The sequence below is a fragment of the Pieris brassicae genome, chromosome 5 (genome assembly GCF_905147105.1).
Source record: "Pieris brassicae chromosome 5, ilPieBrab1.1, whole genome shotgun sequence".
In the NCBI taxonomy this organism is placed as follows: domain Eukaryota; kingdom Metazoa; phylum Arthropoda; class Insecta; order Lepidoptera; family Pieridae; genus Pieris; species Pieris brassicae.
In genome coordinates this window covers 16,408,556-16,432,558 of record NC_059669.1, presented here as the reverse complement: position 1 = coordinate 16,432,558, position 24,003 = coordinate 16,408,556, and the positions used below count along the sequence as shown (strand labels likewise).

The following is a 24,003-nucleotide window of genomic DNA, read 5'->3' as shown; positions in this document are numbered from 1 at the left end:
CATACTTGTAAACATAACAAACGTCAAGTTTAATTGTGCATTATCATTTTACGACTTCTGTTAAATTTTAATTGTAATATCTGTAAAAAATGGTTTTCAAATGGTGTGCAGACCCAACATTTTCAAATACATAATTATACAGAAGTTTTCCAATTTCATAAAGCTTCGAAAGTAGATGCAACTTTGAGGTCATGGCATATCTCACATTATACAAAGATTTGATTCGCGTCGCAGTTGGGCGTATTCAATTGTTATAAGATTAAGATTCTGTTGCTAGCTTATAGAGGTAAATCTGTTATTGTAAACACTACATTTGCCCCAAATCAATCAATAACAAGGACCTAACTTGATATAGAAAAGGCATCATTATTTGACCATCCGATAAATTTAATTTAAGGAAAGGTTATATCGTCCTTACTAAGCAGTTATCAAATTTTTCAGCTAAAGGGTAGTATTGGACATATGAAGACATGTTTACAAGCACGCTACATCTTTGATACGACTAAATCGTCTAATAATCAATATTTTTAATAACGTACATTTTGTTAAATTAATGGTTATATTACTTATTTTACTCCATTGCTATTAAGTGTCATGATATATACAGATTACTTTATTTTTCATCAAATATATAACGAATAGAATAAATAAAAATGTGTTTACTTGTTATAAATAGATATGCATTAGAATGAATCAAAGTGTAAGATTTGGGTACCCTTTTAAATAAAAAATACAAAACCCTGTAACCCTGACAAAGGTATTTTTTAAAAATAAAAAGTAATATAGCGATGACACATGAAATCTCTGCTTTAGGTTAATATCCTAATTAAATATAAATTGTCACTAACTATAGGATAAAATAAAACAACAAACAGTTATATTCAAAGAATCATTTTATTTTATATTTCGGTATAAGAGGCTGCAAAAGTTATTGTCTAAAAGTTTCGTTTATCCTTTTGGGAAATCTACGCTATATTGTTGTTGATATACAACTTTAATCCGAATCCATTATGTCACACCATCGGACTTAGCTCGTTTTGAATCTTAAGCTACACATTTTATAACCGTCTCATTTCGATAAAACAAAATTTCTTTTACTGTACACAATTACGTCGAGGGACGCACAATTGTTTTATTCGATTTGTACATGTATTATCACGAATACAGCTATATTGTAGAAATGTAAAGGTAGAAGTAATACTGTTTGACCCAAGTATCCCATTTTGTCTCATTAAAGACAAAAAGACTTAGGAGCCATTAATTTGGTGGGTACAGCTTAGTTTTCGATACAAACGATTTATCCTTATAGATTTGTTAAAAGAAGGGTTATGTATATAACTCCGAAAATGTCTAACATTATTATTGTTCTTTTGGTACGTATCCTTTAAAAATTCATAAATACGTAGAAAAGTTTCCAAAGTAATAAAACGCATTTTATCTATTTATGTGAGTTACGACTCCTAAATATTAAGATTATTATAATTCATTCCAAATAAGTTTCAGTTTTCTTATAACTCCATTCATTTCTTAAATCCTTTACATCGAAGTAGCTATAGCGAATATGTATTACTAAGTATTTTGACAGGTAATTATATTAAAAGTAGGATATGGCACTTGAGTGTAATTAATAAAATAAAAAATGTATTTTACAGTCAGAAAATGAACGTGTACGATGAAACTTCAGAGCTCTATATAGATACATAACTTGGCCTGATATTGCGAGATGGTTTAGCAGGAGAACCACTTAATACAACTTCTGCGTTTTAAATAATTCTGGCCAACTCATTACCCGCGAATTATGTTTATACACGGAATGGATAAATAAGGATGCAAAGGCCGCCCACCTACACAATTTTAAAACAGTTGTCCTATATTGTGTGAATTGAAGGTAGTCCTAGCGGCGACAGCAGTCTAAAGGCTCCTCTAACGTTATTTATCCATTTCGTGGGTAACACAGATAACATTCTGCTTTTATGTTTTATTTTGATATACAAGTCACAAATTCATCGATAATAATGTTGTATAAGGTGCATTAAAACATAAAAAAATTGACTTGAAGCTTTTTTGTCGTTTATTAATGTTTATAATATGGAGTTTTTGTCTATAAACCTCAGAGGTAGGCTTTAGAATAATTAAATGATTAAAAAAACAAAGAAAAGTTGTTATTTATAATAAAATGCATAACCATATTTCCACTATGCTCCAATACTGATTCTAGGATAATAAATTTATAATATTTACAAAAGCAAATTCATTAAAATCAAGTGAAAATATTAGAGCCTTTAATATTACTCAGTATTCCAATTTTAAATTTTATAATTGTCGCAAACATAGATAAAAACCCCGAATTGTCTATGTGTAAAAAAGAGGTTTTATGTAAATCCTGCAAAATTACAGGCTCTAACAAAATACGGTTAAATGCTTTATTTACATAGTACAATACGACGTTTTCATTGACATAACAACGGACATAATAAATAACTTGATTCATCTCGCATACGTAGGTACAATCATAAAGCTTTACAATGAATATTCATAACTCTTGAATATTTCATTAGCGGACTATTAATATTTGTTCGCAACAATTGTTTTACATAAAATGCTTGATACTAATCATTTCTTATTATTGGTTTTGTTTTGTTATGAATATTGATTACGTATTGAATGTTGTTGCAAATGATTCCTGATTGCAACGATGTAATTAATTATTATTTTGACCGAAAGAGTCATTTATGCTGAATGCACAAATAAATTATTACTTTAGAGCTTATATCTATTTTTTTGTCCGCAAACGAATATTTCGATTTCTTTATTCTAAGCACAATTCATACACCGATTGCGAGGGATTTATACAGAATGTATTCGTGTAATATCTATTCATTCATACAAACAATAAAAATTAAATTATTATAGATTATAAATATAATACACATAATGGCTCACTAACTTTACAAGCGTATGTCATCCTAATGTCTACACCGGATGGTACTAACGGGTCAAGAATTAAAACATCAACTAAAACGTTAACAAAATACGACTTTCTCTATGGAAAATAAAATAAATAATTTACAAATTACATACACGACATACCTAACTACTAATAGTCACTTCATCGCCGTTTAATTTTATCACTACTTATTCGGTTGATTGATGCGAACGAATTTGCGCGCGAAATGCAATTTTAAATCCATAGACTAAACGTTAAACATACTAAGGGGTGTGATGTATCTTTTACTGGCAACACTTATGCAAAATCGCTCGTATCAAGTCCTAACTTACAAATAACAGAAGCAGGCCGCCGCCGCCGCGCTTTACACTATCATAGCCTATACCAAAACTGACGGTTCCTACATTACTCAGTCATATATTTTCAGTCAATTCCTTATGAAAATACACCAAACATATCCGTCTAAGTACAATAAACCTTTACCGATCCATATTCGCTACAAATTTTCTGAATTTATTTATGAATAAACGTGGAAATATTCGAGATGCGGAACATGTTTTTGGGAAGTGATAAGTTTGTATAACGGAATGCAATGGGCCGCATTGCATCCATTAACGGATCACTAAGAGTTAATTAAATAGGAAATCGACTCGGTTGATATACGAATAATAAACAGACGCGTGATTCGGTCCAAAGGTTAAAATAGATCTGGGGGGGTGCGGATGTTGTTGATCTACTAACAGTATGGACACTCCGAATGAACGCGTTGCTATAATTACAGCACAGACTCGGCTACTTTTTGGCTCGTTATTTAAGACTGTCCTTACTGATGTAGTCTGTTGCAAGTCATTTGCAGCGAATAAGGATCTTCCCTTCACCTAGCACAGTTCCACAAACAAATCTCGGCTCATTTACATTCGATATTAATCATAAGTTATCGACTAAGTTAATTTCATGATAACTAAGACAATTGGAATCCGTTATAACTACGTTAAAGCGTACTAGGAATATAATTGAGATAGATAATTTCAGTAGCTTTGGTAGAATAATATCATTGGACGTTACGTCGATAATTGAGTATTTTGAAATGAACATAGGGTAACATTAACTATTAACGGATATATGTAACTGAGAATTAAAAACAAAACTCAATGAAAAGCTGTGTGATGATTATCTGTATCTTACAAAATTAATTTGATAATGAATATTTTACTACTAACACAGTAAAGGAATTTTGACTTGTTATGATTACAGAAATTAATTACGTGATTTCTTAAATGAATAAGATGTTTTAAAATAATTTCGAAAGCTGTTAAGGTTCACCTCTCAATTTTATAATCGTGATTCACTGTTTAGTAAGATAATATTGAGTTTTGCCACGATCGTTTGCGCCGAATTTTTCAAGTGCCATTCCTTGGGAACGGCTTTGAATGGGAATGGTAATGGGGTGGCACGGTTAGAGGATGTCAACAAAAACGTGGCTAAAAAGTATTCACCATTGTTAGATATTCATATATTTCTGATTTATTTTTTTGACACGAATAAAGTATCACAGCAGTATAGGAGTTTACAAGGACAAATAAATAGCGCAGCAGGTGCAAGGGACCTACCGAATGGACCAGTCTTTACTTAAGGTGACATTAAGTATGAGTTCAGAGCACCTGCCTAACCAGCCACGGTTAGAGATTCTAGCGTAAGTGGAACGGTGCTAGTGTGCGAGCGCCACGGCGGCTCCCACGGCGACCAGCGACCGGCTCACGCGCGACCGGTCGCCGACCGAAAAAACTCATCAGTCGTCGACATAGTGGACATCGTCGATTCGTCCCAGCTCATCTCCGTCGTGCTCGTCGTGCTGTCGTGTTTTCTCCGCGCTTTCGGATGCCGTTTTTTTTTCGGGTCGTTCGCTTTTTTGTGCTTCCGTTTCCGCATGTTTTGTTTCGCAACGCGGCGCTGACAGTTCCTGTGGAAGGGCGGCGGTCGTTTCAGTTTGCCGCGGTGCCGTCGGGGAGGGCACTGGGAGTGTTTAGGTCCCTCCCAGCGCTTAGTGAGCGTGAGGGCATATCCGGAGAGGTTGCCCAGAGGTCTGCTCACTGGTATCTGCGTTCGGCGCGCCTTCCCCCGGTTATCTAGCGCCAGGAACGTCTTCTTACCGGCACGTATCCTCGAATACGTGTTGTAGTTATTCTCCTCTATATGTTCCTCGAACACGCAATCGTCCGAGAGATCCTTCTGAAACAAAAGAGATAAAGTATTAACATCAAATTCAGACGGACTATTTCAGACAGAGATATTTATTTATAGTATTTTCATACTATTATAAAAACCACTAAAAAAGTATTTTTTTAATGTAATGGTTCAAATATTAAATATATAAGAAGCGTTGGCGCGCCACCTGAATCTATATGGTTAAAGCAAGTTGCAAATCCCTAGCTTAATGGAGGCGATTTATCAATAAACGGATCGCATACGAATGTAATAAGCTCATCCGCTATTCCAATTACAAGCAATGAAACAAATACAATAAAATCTAATCACATGTTAACGACGCCAATTATGTTAGCGTTCGGTTTAAAATTTATAACGAGCGAAAGCTACCAGCTATTAGGGCAGAATGATCAAAGAGTTCCTATTATCTCTAGCTAAACTTGGATCTATAAAGCTGTCGACTAGTTGGCATACACATATTATTGTGGCGTATTCTCAACAGATGTCTAGAAATTGGTTCTTGTGAATATCCTTCTAAAGGCGCAAGATACACTGTTGAATAGGAAGATAGGTTACTATTATTGCAGGATTTTCAAAATAAAATATGTATTGTATACATGATTATGAATGTGAGGTTAAATGATTTTCACCTGTTTAATGGCGTCAAAGATTATTCGTAGTTGAACTTCACCTTAGGTAAGTAATAAATGGATGGCTACATACACGTAGTAACGATCTATAGACATTCATAAATAGGTATAAGAGAATCGCCGCAAGCTCTACTAATGTATCTTAAATTGTGCCACAAGTCCGCATTAGTTTCAAATGCGCTGTATTCAATATTCCATGATATATTACTATCGGTCGCCGGTTTTATATTACTGCACTGATTTATTGTATTGGCAATTTGTTTATGGAAGTCTTTTGTATTACTAGCAACACCTTACAAGGAAACTGAAAAGATTATAATAATGCATAACACAAATGACGGAATGCTTACAGAAAGCAATATTTTAAATCACGAACCAAATATCTATCTTTCTAAATTGTCTATTTGAACTAGTTACCTGTTTTAACAGATTTTATGTTCAAAGTATCTGTAGAAAACGCAGACCTCCTGTAGCGAGTTCCCGCCGGGCAAATTAGCAATAGTTTTGCCACACCAGAGGTCAGCTAATCCATATACAGACTCATTTTATAACATAGAAATATTTATAATCTGTGAAGACAAGGCAATGGTACGTAAAATGGTCACGTTGTAATACGAGATAGTACTTATGAAAACTATTGTTGTAGGAAATGCTAAATTGATTAAATTTGTTAAGTAATAAATAAGGATTACTAAAATTCAAATTAATATTTTATATATAATATATTAAAAAAATGAAAAATATTTCTAAAGTGGGAATGACTAGAAATCCCAAAATTTCTACAAAAAGTCTTTGTGGTTTTGGCGCATTGTGGATAAATTATTAAGTAAGAGTAGTTTTGTGACAGATGCGAAACAAACACAAAATAAAAATCAAAGACAATCTAAGCATTGAAAATTAGTTATAGATTTTGTATCTGTGGTGGTAATTAGGTGAAAAAGATTTAAATGAAACGTAAGTGTAACGAGAATTCCTCAGTAAATAGAACATTGAAATATCGTTAAGAAAGTACACCATTTCTTTGTTGTAATTGATCATTCATCCAGAAGCACATACTGGCGCAGCTAATTTAATAGAAACATAACAGAAAGTCATTTAAATACCGGGCTAATTAAGTCATTAGCCATACATTTGCGGCTTCTTTAAATGATCGCTTCAAGACATGTCCACCGACTTTAAAACTCCAGATTCGCTAGCGAGAGAGTAAAATGGAGCGTTTAAGCGTCTCTGAACTCGGGTTTAAAATACCCGTTATCGCTAAACTATTATAATGCACTTTGTATAATAGCTTGGACTTCGGTAAATTTGTTAATAAAATGAACGGTGTGAATAATAGCGATGCGCCGATTAGATATCGATTATCGATAAACTAATTGGACTACAAAGTTTATTTTGCAGTTAATTACAAATATGAGATAAGGTATTCTAATTAGGTGGTGCAATGAACGGGTGATTATGAAAGAACGACTATGTAAGGCAAGACACGGATAAGATTATCTTTAATTTTCTGTTTTCCAGACAGACAAACATTTCCTACTATATTATAGGATGGAAATTACTTTAACCAATTTGATTTAAGTGTATATGAACTTTAGTATAATATTTACATAAAGGACCAAATGAGCTGTGTCATAAAATATGCATGCACTTTCACAGTTACGGAGACCAACGACCGTCTACGTAATTCAAATTCTCACAATTCCAGCAAGTTACATATATTTTCAGACATATTCTAATATGCAAATGCTCCTCGTTCCTGTTTACATTCATTTTATAAACGATAAATCCCGACAACCTTCGGGTCAAGCGTTTGCGATTATCGATAAAAGGACAATAGGGCATCACTACATCGGGTTATCTATGAAATCGATTGACGACTGCGAACGAATCGAAGAGGATTTCAAATTAGGAGTCTACTTTGTGTACACAGCCAATCTTGTCATGTGTCAAAAGGACGATCGTAAAATTTAACTAGTCCTCGATCGTAGGGGGCTTTATGTACTCTAGGTAATAAAATATCTATTGGGTATATGCATGTCTTTGTCGGCTCAATATTGAATAAAACCTTTTTGGTTTCAGATCTCCTTTCTAAAATTGATTACACGATACATAGAAATGTCAATATAGCCTTACGTTTGACAAATTAAACGTATACGCTTTAAAGGCTTTAACGAAATAGAAATAATACAGTATTTTCGTTGCAATTGGAACAACTTATATAGATTCTACCCTCGTTTAGTTTAATAATAAACATCTATTGACAAACCATTTTACCATTGATTGTTTTTGCAAATATAGTATTTTTTAAATATTATATATGAAAGGAGTTTTCTTTTCACGTATGGTTTTATAATGGCAATACAAAATTAACGTTCAGCTTTTAAGATTAAGTCGAATGTATTTTTATGATTATTATAGAGATTTACATAACTGTTATAGCCAGTTTATAACCATTTTTGTCCAGTTTTAAAAAATTATGTATTTTTATAATCTAAAAATTAAATGTTAACTAAAAACAGAGCAGGATAAAATTAGCAAAGGTCAGCCGAATTCTCGTGGGAAAACTTATAAATCTAGAAAACGATAATGATCTGAGAAGTCTCAAACCTATAAAAACCTAATCACATTTTTTATCACTTCGGAGGCTCTGAGGGCTGTCAAAAATAATTGAAAAATTGTTTTAAAGGTGTGACGTACCAATGTCACGCAAGTAAAATTTAAACGGTTAGTATTATTATACTAAATAATCATTTTAGAACTTTGTTAATAGAATTAAACGGAATTGTTAATAATAACAAACATTAATATTAATAATGTTGATTCCCTTGACATATATTTCACAACTAATGGGGTTACAACGAGAATAAAAAAGAAATCCTCCTTAAATGTGGTTTAGGATGTTAACCAACAACTTTCATATTAATTCTTATTGAAGTGATAAAGTCAAAGATAAAGAGAAACAGCCTTTGACACAACCCTAGCTAAAGTTCCGGCAAGTAATAAATTAACACTAGATTCACAGACGACAGACTGAACTTGCAAATATGTAGGAAATAAGAGTGACCTTGTCGACAAAAGTGTTTACCTGGAAATTAAAGAAACCATCCATCTTTGTTTCCGCCGCTTCCAAGAAATGAATTTTTGGGTCACACTGTAAGGGTTATCGCGCCATTTTATATTTTTAACGTAACTTATCAGTCTGTTGTTTTTTTAGAGAATTTGTTAAGTGTAACTCTAAAGTTTGTACACAGGAAAAATCGAGTTTACAGAGATTGTTATATATGCTAAGATCAAAAAGGCAGCCGTATCGCATGTAACCTATTATAAACTAGTCGTGTTAATTGTTAAAAAAATTAAGTAAAATAATAATTCATTGAAAGATGAAGCCCGTTGCATCCCGAATAATTTATGTTAATTGTTTTTATTTTAATGTAATTACAAATTATAATGTAGGGGAACTTTAACAGAATATAAATATTATCGATGTATGTATGAATAATACGCATAGGAATCGTAATGTTTAGAACATGAATGTTCTGTTAATATGCAGCGAACAGCTAATATAGTCAGAACTGCTATATAAAGCCATAGTTCATGTCAAGTGAATTTTACTTAAACGAAGGAGCACTAATTTAACCGCATCGGGAGTTATTTATCCCGTAATAAATACGTCAATTACGCTTCTCTAGTTGAGACAGATTTACGCCTCGGTGTTACGCGTAAAAATACTGCCCCACATGTCTACTTGTAGTTAATATGAACAAATTAATTTGTAGTTTCTAGAGCGAAGAAATTGTGCGATACATGGCTTGTTTATTATACATATTCATTTTCCATTTTGAGAAACAACTTAAAAAACTCCGAAGAACATAGAATTAAAATATAAGGGCAATATTTCATTTCTGCTTCTTTCTCGTATAGGTCGGTAGCTCAAGTCTGAGGGTCACATTGGGCAGAGTCTCCACAGAAACCGTTCTGTCCTATCTTATTGCGGTGTAGTATTGATAAGTCTTTTACTTGGTCGGCCCAATTGGTTGGTGAACACCACAGTTTCACAGTTTCTCATCACCTCGCGCATTAAATGGCGAGTAGACGAAAACAGAAACGCGACTTTTTATGCGAAGTTCGGTCAAGATTAATATTGGTGGGCTTTGCAGTGTAGAGTATTCATAGCACTCGCCTCCACCACCACATCTCAAAAGATGATTCTTTCCACCTTTTGCCTTTTTTGAGCCAATATAGATTCTACTTCATTCAGGGAGACAGGGAATACTAGAGTCCGTATCAATTTGACTTTGGTTTTGATGCCAATTCCTCTTTGCTTCCAGATATTGCCTAAATGTCTCATGGCATCGTTAACCGTACGAAATCTATCGTTATATATTTGGGTTGGGAAAAACATGACGGCTTTGGGAGTCTTCTAGCTCGGTACAATGTCATGGTCATACTTTTCTTCGATAACTTCCATGGATTCTGCCAGAATAACTGTGCCGACGGAACGCAGTTTAGCATATTCATAATATATACTTTTTACAAAAGGCAATGAATCAAAAATTGATTAAATATACAAATAATAAATTACCCTTGATAACATCATAAACTAGCAAAAATAAAACCTAGTAATTACGAGACCTAGATAATATATGCCTAGTGCACGTAATAATACTAATTTACTTAACCAATAATCATGTTTTAAATTTTAATGATAGGTTAATTTTTTGTTCGTCTCAAGGAGGTCTAACATGGAACCCTGAATTATTCATTCGCTTTGAATTGCAAAACGAGTGATTTATCAAATCTTAAGTTTCATCTTCGAATCCTGCTTATTTAAATATAAAATCGATAGGTTTCTATGGATCATTATACATCTAATATTATGTTCGATTTATAATTAAAACATTTAAACAGCCTTCTTTAGTTTAATTATTTATAAAATAATTCTTAACTTTTTATGATTATTATTACCGTTTCAGACTTTATAAAATAGACAATATTTACATCTGAATAAAAATATTATAATATTTGGTAGCTTTGGTAATATGTACTAATATTACCCTGCTTATGTGACAAGATGTTTAAAGTAATTACTTTAAAAAAGAGGAATACTTTAAGTTTGTACGAATATGTTACAATTAAAGTTATAACTAATATAACACAATTCACATTTGCGATTAGCTAGCATTGACCTTTTCCTACTAAACAGTTCTTCGCAAATTGGTATTAAGTTAATAACTTAATTATTAGTATAGCTATGTTTAAAGATGTCAGAAAAGGTCAAGTAGTCACTTTAAACTAAATTCTTATGTTTATCCCACATTAAAAAACCCGAAGGAGAAGGTTTACGATTCGATGTGTATTTTGTTCTCCAGAAGAACAAAGTGTAAATTTAAGATTCTCACATTAAAATTAACCATCATTACACTGAATTTCAATAATATCATGTAACTCTATAAAATATTTTTCTAATGAAATTTTTTCAAACTTCTAAATGGAAGTGGTTTCGAATCGAAATCGAAAAAAAAATTGAAAACAGACGTTTTGAAAGTGGAAATGGCGGGAAATATTGTGTGCTGTAAATAAATATCTCTAGACATAGACAAAAAATGTCACAGATCAAATATTTTCTGATTTCACAGATTGTAAAAAGTTTACGACCACATTATCTTTAACGTTATACGTCGGTCAAGTAGTGCTATTGATATTGAAGGGACCAGAATATTTTTTATAATAACGTGTTAGAACAAAAGGTGTAAAATAAAAGGAAATGAAGAGATAAAAGTTTACGATCCGATATGGTGTCATTGCATCGGGTTTATGGGAATTTAAAACGTGAATATAATGTTCTTGGCGGGAACACGGGTTACGTGGGAGTGTGAATAATCCTTAAAATGTTATCTATGCCCACTGTACACTATGGTTTTTACCGACTTCCTTGTAAAACACATTTTATAGAATATATACTATATTTTTGTAAACCGTGCTATATCGATTTGGACAAATATTTAACACTTTATTGAAGTCCCAAATTCATTAAATGTATTTTTTTATAAAAAGAGCCTTTATTACCACGTAGAAATAAGTACAGCTGGAGAAATAACTTAACTACTACTACTCAACTGGACCGTTACTTAACCAAACTAATTAAATTAATCATAATAAATTATAACTCTTAACTAGCTGCAATTCGTATCAACTTGCGATTATGACCACAGACCTAGGCTAGTTTTTAATAACTAAACGTAAACCACTGTATCATCTAGTTTTCAATGTTAATAAACTCAAAGTTATTAGAGTTAAATATACATCTACTTCTTTTCTTTAAAAACAAAAATCTGTGCCACAATAATCAATCCTGTTATCTCCGATCTCACACTTAATACCCCAATACTAGATATCATTATTAATCATTAATAAATTTATAACAATCTTTAATCTTCTCATCTTAAGGAACGCGGCATCTCCAAAAATGTATTCTTTGACAATAAAATTGTAATAAAATAGAAAAATCCTGTGAGGTATCAAATTTTATGTCAATATATATAGGGTATTTTGGAACGAGTTATAAGATCTTTGATAACTAAGTAAGGTTATATCTAATACTGAGCTAACTCAGATAGTACACCGGCTACACCAATGTTAACGTAGTCTTGTCTATACACGTGCTGTGCATTACTCTGATGTACTGCTTGTTTTGTATAAGATCAGCTAAATCACTGAAAGAGACATAGAAATATCTGTCTCACATTCAACTAAAGGGACTTTACATTGTGGTGGTTTATGAGTAATTGGTCAGCTGCAATTCATACATTAAGTTGTGAGCGCTACCAAAAGTAATTCAAAGTAAGAAGGAAAATAATCAAGTTGACGTTGACGTTCTATTCCATTATGATAAACATCAAAGTATTTCAGTATCTAATTTTTATTGACCATTAAATAGCACTCTATTGTGAATAAAGAACAACATTTGTCACTTAACAAAGAATATTTCTAACTGGTCTCATTAAAGGTTCTTTTCTAGTTGCCATAAATAAAAACAACCCTTAGAAAATGAAATTCCTATACAAAAATCTATGGCTATAAATTTAGTAACATATTAAAACATAAAATAGGGTAAACAATCGTAAATAAAAATTACAACGAAAGCACACAATGCCATCATTAATTCAAATATAAGTTATGTCTATTCTGTGGGCCTTTTACACTTTTTTTTAGATCATAATTTTTTGTAATAGCAACATTCACGGCGCCTGGGGTGCGCCGCGCGGTTAATCCTTTTGGCTTCTTCCTTTTTTCTCAATTTTGTCATCCCATTGACGGCGGTCTATTACGGGGTTGCTATCATTGACGGTGATGCCAGTTATTAATCCTCTTCTCCTCATTATCTCTAAACGCTTTATTTGGGGCAAACAGTTTTGTTTATTATCTAGGGCAGTTCTATTTTGGTTCGTTTTTTTGTTTGTAAGTAGTAACTATTACTTACCTGAGGTTTGAGGTTTTTCCTATATTATGTATTATTATAGGTGGTGTAGGAGTAAGAATAATCTACACTAAAACATAAGTATATTTTTTTAGATACATAGATGTATCTTATTGAATTAGATAATATCAGTTTATCGACTTGCTGTGAGACGGAAGCTCTCACGACATATAAGTTTTACAATTATGATTGGCGTACACTTGGTGAATCAAAAGCTATGCATTCTTTTGTATCGCATACTTTATTTATTTATGCCATTCTTAGTTCTACAACTAACAAAAACCATTATACTATAAAATAGACCCAAATTGTGTAGATTATGTAGAGATTATGAATAAAATATAAAACGTAAAAACGTATGAATTAAAAAAAATCTATAAAAATTGAATTTATAACGATAAATTATATATTTATGTTATAAAGTAACATTCCTGATGAATATTAAACTAAAACAACGTTAATTTAATTTTAATATAATAAGCTATGAAGTTTAGTTTTAAGTAAATTTTATACATAATATCTTAATAAGAATGCCTTACAATAAAAACCTAGGTCTTATTGAACTGACCTATTTGTAGATAAAGAAAATACGCATCTCAGTGTATTTCAATCTTTTCGTATCAGTAGTTACTTCCATTTATTGGAGGAAGCACTGACGTAACTTCAGATTAAACGAATGATCGATTGTATCAATGTTATGCAACAGCTGTCCGTTATAAACTCATAATTTCATATAAACGGTACTTATTATTTTTAATCTTAAAATTTTCAATATAAATACTTTATGTAAAGATCGAAATTATAATATGTGTTAAAGATTATGTCACCTTATTTATACCTTTCGTCCTGGACATGTTGAATATACGAGTACAAAAACATCCCCATAAACGTACTCTTTGTACTATATGATTTTATTACTCTTGTATTAGTCTGTAAAAATATATAGTCTGTGGCATCTACTTTAAACTCAAATGTTTGAATTAAATTAAAAAGTGTTAAATAAAAAGAGCTTTACCGTAGCACAAAATCTGAATCAGTTACAACACGGCTACGTTTAAACCGTAGGACTATCTGCACTCTTTAACTACCAATAGGTAGCGATTCAATATTAAGTTTTTGTAACGCACGATGTCAAGGTTGCGACATCAGCGCTACGGGTATTGAGAGAACTACACCCAAATTGTAAAGTTAGAGTATGGGCGTTAAACATACTTTTTATACCTTTCCGCAGTTTTATTTGGTTACGGATCGACTCCCTGGAGAAAACCCACGTAAACCATTGATGATTACTACGGATAAGTACTTACCCACAATCCCGTTACCAAAATAACAATTCTAAACATTGTTTGTTCAAAAATATCAGAGCTGTCAACACTAGCGGCCGAAATCAATTATATTCCTTTTTATTTCAATTGTAGCCATTGTTTGGATGTGGTTAGGCGCGTGTGAATAGATTTGTTTCGGTCTATAGTCCTGTTCTTGTGAATGGGAAAATAAAGAATAATATGTAACCAATGATTTAACACAATATGTTTGGTATTGAAACGAAATTTTAATAAATTCGTTAATGTGATTATTTAAAGCTTTAAAATGTATGATCTTGTTTTAAAAGAATTATTAATATTTTTATTTTTTATAATGAAAATAACTTTACTTGAAATGTATCTATTGGAGCGGTATCACTTAACATCGGGTAAGCCTCCTAGTTATAAAAACGTAGCTTTTGGTTTAAAATTCTTTTCTACAATAAGTTTTAGACAAACGTATTTTTTCCGTACATATATGTAAAGACAATAGTTTAATATACGTACGATGTTTTAAAATACGGCACACCATACATTACAGTACCAATATATATTTCTACTTATTCCCTTCTCTACCACGGGGTTCTTACCCTCTATCAGTGAGACCCTATATGACAAATAGTCACCAGCGATTCCATAATGATACATCTCTGATTAATGATCGCAGCCCTATCTCAAGTGACGCCTTAAATGGGATCACTATTACTTGGTGCGGCGTTAATGGCTGTCAAAATAAAAATAGAGCAACGATTTTTTATTGGTTATTTATATATATTAAGGTTAATTATCGCCTCCTGCATTGTTGGTATTTATAAATACACTTATAAAATAGGTTAACTTAAGAATTATGCAATGGTTCGAGAGAAAGTCGTAATACTTCTGTACCGAATTAGCGTTAAAATATTGTGTTTATATTTTAAAGTTCCCTAGTATGACTGACACCCTGTCACCACATCTTAGGCAGCTTATATTTTTCACTAACCAAATACGTACGTAATCTATATAATTTTAACCTAAGCGATAACATACATTTTAACAATAAAAAAACCAATAACTAACCTTAAAATATAATAACTAACCAAGGTTCTGAAGATACTGGCAGCGTTCCCCCTTTGAATAGTTAGACTAATTCTTTCGTCCGAGGTAGCTGCCAGGTCTTCGGTCTCCTGTGATGTCAACTAAACTATTTGCTTTAAATATATTATAAAATATAGCGATGTATCTAGAATCTGAATTAGGCCTGTAATCAATTTATTTGTGTTTGCTGTTTGTGTGTACTATTTGTATTTCATTTTTACTTCTCGACCCGATAATCAAACAAAGTCAAAAAAGATTTATCTAAGCTGACGTGTATACAAAATTGCATCAAAGACATTAGAGTAACAAGTGTATCATTTGTGTCTCGACACTCCCCAATGGATCATACTAATGACACAGTTCACTCTTTTTTATGCATCTTGAAGTTAGCGATTGATTCATTGTTTATTTTTCAAGCTAAAACATCGTATTATCCATAAAAATATAAGAAATATTATGTCAAAACTTGTACAAGTTTCTTCCTATTTTTAAGCCAAACAAAAACAAAACAATATCGTGTTATCAAAGCATCTTCACTACTTACAGTTCCATAAACCACATTCAGTGTATTACATTGATCACTCTCACTATATGTGACCTGATATACTATGTCACTAAAAGGTCTACTAAAATAGTGGCTATATTGTAACCTTTTTTTATTAATGTATACACTAATATACCATAGACTAAATAATTAATGTTTATGATAATCATAGACTCAATTATGATTTTAGATGGTGCTCCAACCCAGCTACCTACATTAAGACCACACCGCATCAAAATTGTATATTATTATTTCCTTAATTTTATTTTCTAAACTTCCATTTAGAAAATGGAAAGGACAAACGAGTTTGCCGCATCAATCGTGTAAATTAGCTTCTGCTTGTCTCATATTAAAACGTAAGACAATTAAGAGTTGTCACATGTCAAGCTTGACACAAAAACGAAACATCAAATAAAAATATAGATAGTAGATACTATTTCTCTTTACATGTTTCTAGAAAAATAAAATTTTACATTTCAAGTGAATATTTGCACAATATGTGCAGACTCGTATCCTGCACACAGTCTATTAACTCCAGGGGGAGGAAAATAAAAGATTTTCTTTTAGCTATCCTCGACAGTTTGTTTACAAAGACATTACCATTTCTAAGCACTTTGGAATGTATTTTGTTTACTTACAAAGGAGAAAAAAGACACTTTTAGTGAATAAGATCATATTGTCCGATATTTGTATTTTTAAATTATCTTGTCATAAAATATATTTTTTTATTTTATGTTTGTTTGAACTTATATTTATGTTATAAAGAATTATATACTAGACGAATTATATTTATTTTATTATGTGGGCCAAAGCAAGTTAAAATAAATGTATTTAAAATTACCTCTAAGGATGTATGCTTATCTTTTATTCTTGTCTACAACCAATAAACACAATTTAAATGTGGTCAAACATGACATTGACTTTGTAGATGTTCCTTAACTGACTTTAAAAAACAAGAAAGAGGAGTGTAGTATATATTGCTATGGGTAATTATTATTAAGTAAAATAAAATTAGTACGTATAATAATTAAAATATACTAAACTAAATCTTATAATTAACTTAAATAAATAAATGTGGACGCCAGGAGGATTTTGGTTCATCCTACCAAACCTTATTATATGTGGATTTGTTTACCACTTGAACAAATTGTTAATTAATTATACAATAATTGGACACCAATTATGGCATTTCCCAAATGTAATAAAAGAAAACCATTTTAGATAGCTATATAACAAAATAAAATTAAAACTTAAAATAATAATCAAAGAAAACATACCCCTCAGCAAAGGGGAAAGAAAAAATCAAAAATTTTATTTAAGGCACAATTTATGACTAGAAAAGCATCCAATACACAGTAATCACCGTCCATGTCTGTTGTTTTGTTTCTACCCTCAACCTATTATAATGTCCGTTAGTGGGCCAATCTTGACTTTGCTGAACTCACTATAGAAGCCAAGCGGATATAGCAGTCACGGACACCATAAAATAAGCCTTATAGGAATTGCCTTGTGTGTAATAACTAAGAACAAAATTCAGACTCATTTGAATTTAAACCTTACAAAGATACATAAAACATAAAAGGAATAACCATTATCCTTTTGTTAAATAATATTACTAAAATAACATAATTACTTTAATTCTGTGTAAAACAAGAGCGTAACTAAAAAAATGAAAATATGTACTTTATTTAATGTATTTTTACTTACGCCAGCGTTTGACGTTTCACTTTATTCACTAACTATCTTTGCATCGCAGTTTCTGGTATAACTGAATAACATGTCGAAATATTGCCATCCTCAAATGTCCTCATTAAGTTAAATTCGAACCAATATTTACTTAGTGTGTATATAAACTAAACGAGCTCTTCAGATTTATCTGATGTACTAACTTTCCTATAATTTATTTTAATTGAATCAGTCCCCTAACCGAGAAATCGTTTACATACATTCCCTAAACAAATATTAAAATTAGCAGAACTAAAATCAGCCCCCATAAGACCGGAGTCAGGTGGGTTAAGCCATAAATTATCTGATTATACCCTTAACACGTTGGGGCTAAATCAAAAGAACAAACATTAAGACATTAAAATGAAAAACACGACATTTTATATTATTTATGTTTTGTTTAACAAATTTCTTAGAGATTGGTTTCGTTTGAACTACTAATGTGTTGTTTTGTATATTTGAGTATTTGTTTAACAGTTTCTGAAAAAGCTTATGATTAATGATAAAGTGTATGGAAGACTAAACATTAGTAAGTTTTATGCTCTAATAGTATTTCATTTATCGCATTATTCAAACAAAATTTATTAACCTTACTATGCCATTCTTCCATACACTTTATCATTAATCATAAGCTTTTTCAGAAACTGTTAAACAAATACTCAAATATACATCAAAGGAACGCGATTAATCGTAAAATAAATGGATTCTTAAGTAAATTTTGACGATAAGGCGTACTTCAATTAATCTTACTAAAGCTTTTTGTCAATTGTCATATCAATTCGTGATGTCATCTGTCAACAGCCGAGCCGCCCACTACGCAATTCAAAATGTCAATATCAATAGAATGTATCCTATTATTACGATAAATAAGAAAATTGTATTGAGCTATGATAATCGTATTTAAATGATTGCATTATTTAAGACAACTAGCTACTAACAGTGTTATTTATATAGAGAACCACGTGCCAATTGCACGTGGTTCTCTGGAGAAACACAAGGCAAAAGATTAAGCTGCGAACAAAATAGATCGATCAAATCGGTGAAAGGCTCATCATCCTCAAAACTGTACACTGTAATGAGAAAGGCACTAAATAGAAACCAGCGGAAACAGATTGTCTGCTCCAGATGTTTCCTTGCCGCTCAGATATGAGCTACCGACAGAGCCTTTCTTTTACCTTGAAACGGGCCCAACAACGTTAAACATTGAACAGCGGCTTGTACATGGAACGTTTATGAACTTACTTTAAAGGCCTTCTTTTCCTCCATAGGCTAGCATATATTATAATAAACAAAAAAATTATTTTGAAAATAAATTATATATCTCCCGATTATCGACGAATAATGAGTGAATAATCAAAGCTGTCATCTGTTTAGAGCTGTTGAGTGACAGAATACAACTTCACCTGCTTTATAACAGTCAACATTGACGTAACATTTATCGGAAGTCATCTCATAAAATGTTAGTACCGAGGGGAACGCATAGGATGAAACGAGACGCGGAAGCGGAAGCGTTTTCATGATTCTAACTGGCGTTTTGTATCTCTACTATCTTTATTTCAAGTACGATAATGTAATGAAATATCGATATTTGGTTCTATGGTACCAATACAACAAGATATAAGAAACTTTCTAGTCATGGGTAAGAATAAACAAATATACTAAATAAACAATCATCTTAGTTTATTTGGATGCTAAAGAAATACATACACTAATTAGAAATAACAGAAAAAAATACTGTATTACTCAACCTAATTAGGAGCGCATCACATAATCAAAACTCTGTTAAGTTCACTTCATTAATCAAATCAAAAGTATGTTTACGGTAATTTGATACGCGTAAAGGTAATTGACGCTTGTCGACATGAGATCTTACACCAATAAAACGCGTAGGCTGTATAATTACAGCGATTAAGCGCTGGAGTAATTTAATTAAGATATTTTGGACAGCTAGATGACGTGATTGTGATCTTACGGGGAAGGGCATGATTAATAAGCGAGCGAAATTGAAGGGATTTTTTGTATTCTTGGATGAATATCAAGTCGAATGGGTGATATTTAAATGCGATCGTTAATTCGGTATTATAAATGGACAGGCACGAAATAAAACAAAGGGCCACACACACTATCGCAAATAATAAGCCAAAGCCAATTAATCGAATCTTTCATTACAACAATCAAAACAATACTAAATCTAAAAGAGTATAACAACACTGACCAGCATTAGGATAAGTTGAATGTGCGACATAGCTGTTTTTTAAAAATAGAAAACACTCCTAAAACATTATGTACCAACCAAGACCATTTACTTATAATTTATTGGAGTAGATGTGTGTGGCAATGTGTAATGTGTAGAGGTGTGTAAGAGTGCGTTTTAATGACATAATAATGAAAATGGACTGGCAATTTTTTATCCAATAGCAAGTCACAGATTTGAATAAATAAAAAAGACCTTACAACAGACCGTTGTATGAAAATGTTTATAATTTTTTTCCATAGTACACCTTTATCGCTCGCAATGTTTTCATGCGAAGAGTGTCAAAATGTTTATTAATTTAATTTAATATCAATGGATATATTAGACAAATAAACATCTTAAGCAATTAAAGATATTGCCATACACTATGTTATTTTACGTATTATTAACTTTAATCTATTTTTGAAAATATTACTTATTCGTAAAGGATCATAGCTCATACAAGGGCTTTCATAGCATTGGTAATTGAAGTCTACGGAGAGATCATTCACAAGTAAGAAGCTTATTACAACCTGTTCCAAATATTGTGTCATCTTATCATCAAATAGATAATCAAAATTTCCTAATAAAACCTGGTTCACGGTCAAAACTTTCACCAGGCACCTGGATCGTTAATCATCCATCAATGATCGATAGACCTGAACGGATCAGCCGATAAACTATAGTTCTGATACTATTGTGACTTCGAAATGAACTCGGTAATATTTTATTAACAATGAATTTGATATTAAATAACTGTGGATAATAGACTTAATGCTTTAAGTAATGTGTGACGACTATTACGAAATAGGTTCGGTTTAGATTATAGTCTTCTGAGTATATTACAAATGCTTGATCGATGTGTATGATGCTTATGATCAAATAGAAGAACGTTATTATAGTATTTTCTTTTCAAAACAATTTATTAAGGGGATAAATGGGACGTTAAAAAGAAAGGTAAGCTTTTGTATGTAATGCGGATTAATGAGAAAAGTCGAAAACTTTTGCAACACCTATACACGTTATTTAGTTGTCTGTCGATTTCATATCAATATAAATAAAAAATAATCTCAAAATATATTGTTAAGCGCGACACTGCTTTGACCAGTTTGAGTATTTTTTTAATACCTTGAACACTGAGTACGGTTTATGGAGAGAAAAATTAATACAAATAAATAAAACGTTTCATTTTAGTTAGTACTGAGGTTTTTATTTCAGAAAAGCCAACAGGCTCTATAGCATGTATCTATGGCACCTACCTAAAATGTAGACTAAGTAAGCAAATCATACTAAGGCGAAACAACGTTTGCGGGGGCAGCTATTTGGAAATAAAAATATGAACATAAAGCTTGAAAGTTATATATGTGTAATAATATATTAAATAATAAAAATCCTCAACATGTAGGAAATATTTTGAGTTCTTTTTAGCAAATCAGGAACAGTGATATAGCTCGGTCAAATGCGCAGTCAGTTTGCACGTTAACTTTACAGTACGCGAAAACTGTTCCGGTTATCGTATAAAATTTCCAGTTAAGAGGAATTTAATTTAGTGCATCAATAATCAGTACAATTGTTTAAATTGCAACAATTAGGCCAAGGATTCAATAAAACATGAAAAACGATGATTGCTGACGCGACGTTTCAGACTGATTGAAAGATATATGATAGCTCAGTTTTTGATTATTTTTAATTTGTCTAAATCACTGCAATTAGACTGCAATGAAATTGGTTTCATTATCAGTTTAGTTTTTAGAAATATATGGTCATATATACTTAATTCACGGTATGATATATATATATATAATAGGCTTCGCATATGTTCCGGAAAAAACAAGGGCGTTATTTAACATTGTAAGCTGCAGTGTGTATGTGGCGCTATAAATTATGAATCCTCTACTGCTTCATTTAAGAATAGGTTATAACAACTATTAAAGTATTAAACCTTGTATATTTCTTCTTTATTATGGCTACTAGTATGATTGTCGTTCTCCTGATTTATAAACTTTGTATTGTATTGGCTACTTAAATATTTTGTATTGTATTGTCTACTTAAATAACATTCTGCAGTCATGTTTTGTTTTGTTTTGCTTTAAATCTTATTTTTTATCAGTGAAACTTTTTGTGGATATATCCAATGTATTAATTTTATGTTTTTTTGTTTTATACTTTTAGAGATGTATCTGTTTTGTTTCCTAAATTATAAATAAATAAATAACCGAGAATAAGAAAAACATTGCGTTCGTAGCAAAAAAAAGTTGTTACAAATTGGCTAAACTTACATTAGCGTAGTGGAACCCGCAGGCATCCATGCAGAGGTAGAGACAGGTGGACACCCCCTGGATCGTCAGGAGGCCGACCTTGTACGTCGCACGCTGAAGTATCGCTGAAACGATAAAATAAAATGTTAGTAACATTGTGATACTATTGCATCATCATCGGTATTACAATGCAAGATAACAACAAAATTATCATTTGATATCGAAGGAAAAAATAATAGTTTTTTAAACTCTTGGAGGTTTTTCTGTAGACCTGGCTAAAATATAAAATTTACTTTAAAATATTTCTGTTGAGTGTTGATGTTTGCTGATGTTGTTTTTTCAGTTTAAATTAATTTTTATAATATGTATATATTTTTTTATAATTTTGTTTCCAATCCAAAACTGATTTGTATGTAAATTAAATCAATCAATCAAAAGTTAAATCCATTAAATACTTTCGACAATTCAAACTTCAATTTACATTCCATACCCTAGATGGCGCTATTCACAATGCGACAGTAACGCGTAACACAAGTTATTAGTAGACTGTAGGGCTCGTTATACCGAATAAGGTTTTATTGACATTTTACCGAGAAGCCTTAGACTAACTCACACTAAGATAGTGTTATTGGTATAATTTATGCCTGGACCTTACAATATTAAAAGACTACCTACACCTATTATTTATACGAGTAAATTATCTAATTTTCACAAGCGTATGTATTTTTATCATTATGAGGCTTTAAATTACAAATTAAGCTACGCTATAAGTAATTTTTCCGTATTTTAACGTATGACCAATCGAAGATAAATATATTCTGTGGTAAATTGCTTCTTAATTAGTAATTAATTCATTATGAATTCCTAAAACCTGGGCTGTTATTGGTCCACATTCGTATTTATTGTAATGAACCAAGTCCTCCGCAATACCCGCAAGTAAATTAACCAAAAGATAACTATTGTAGGACTAAAAGCGTAGCCTATAAGCAGTAAATGCTTAGCAATAGTTTGATTCTTACGCGTACTTAGGTTGAAATTGATGGCATATCGGTAAGCGGTGCCCGCAGCGATCACGGCTCTGTGATGTGATAGGTAGGCGTAGGCATATTTTATAGGGTATAATGGCAAGTTATTGATATTATAGCTCTTACTGTAACAATTTGGAGCTAAAGATGCTAAATTTAAGTCACACAGATCTGGACTAAGGAGTACTTACGTCTTAAAGGCACGAAATATATTACTTTATTTGAACGTAGTATTAGTAAGCAGTACTTAATATGTGTGCCAATCGCAATTTATAATAGTAAATTCGCTAGGAGTTTAAAATAGCCGTTTAAACGTAAATGTGTGCAAAACATCGAAATTATTCGCATCATCAACCCGGAATGCGATAATAAGATGCAACGTTATATAATAAAAAGCAATAAAAACCTAGGATCGCCTAGATAAAGTAAAAATAGATGGCGTTAGTGATGCGTGTAATTGGCTCAGTCACGCGACGACCACACACGGGGACGGACGTGTCGGCTAATTCTTGCTATTTAACTAATTAACGCAATCAATGTCAATTTGATGCGTGAATA

At 31.8% G+C, this 24,003-nt stretch overlaps 1 protein-coding gene across 6 annotated transcripts in view; it reads right to left on the bottom strand.

The window, feature by feature from the left end:
- Window positions 1-904: 904 nt before the first annotated feature.
- Window positions 905-24,003, bottom strand: part of LOC123709261 (fibroblast growth factor 22) — a 129,154-nt gene continuing 106,055 nt past the window's right edge. For 5 of the 6 annotated variants that reach the window (XM_045660433.1, XM_045660429.1, XM_045660430.1 and 2 more), the window contains exons 4-5: window positions 22,442-22,545; window positions 905-5,176 (exon numbers count right to left, since the gene is read on the bottom strand). In XM_045660433.1, the coding sequence (XP_045516389.1) occupies window positions 4,703-5,176; window positions 22,442-22,545 (578 nt within the window). In that variant the 3' untranslated portion in view covers window positions 905-4,702. The remainder of the gene's footprint in view (window positions 5,177-22,441; window positions 22,546-24,003) is intronic. The other variant, XM_045660434.1, reaches the window with a different exon arrangement.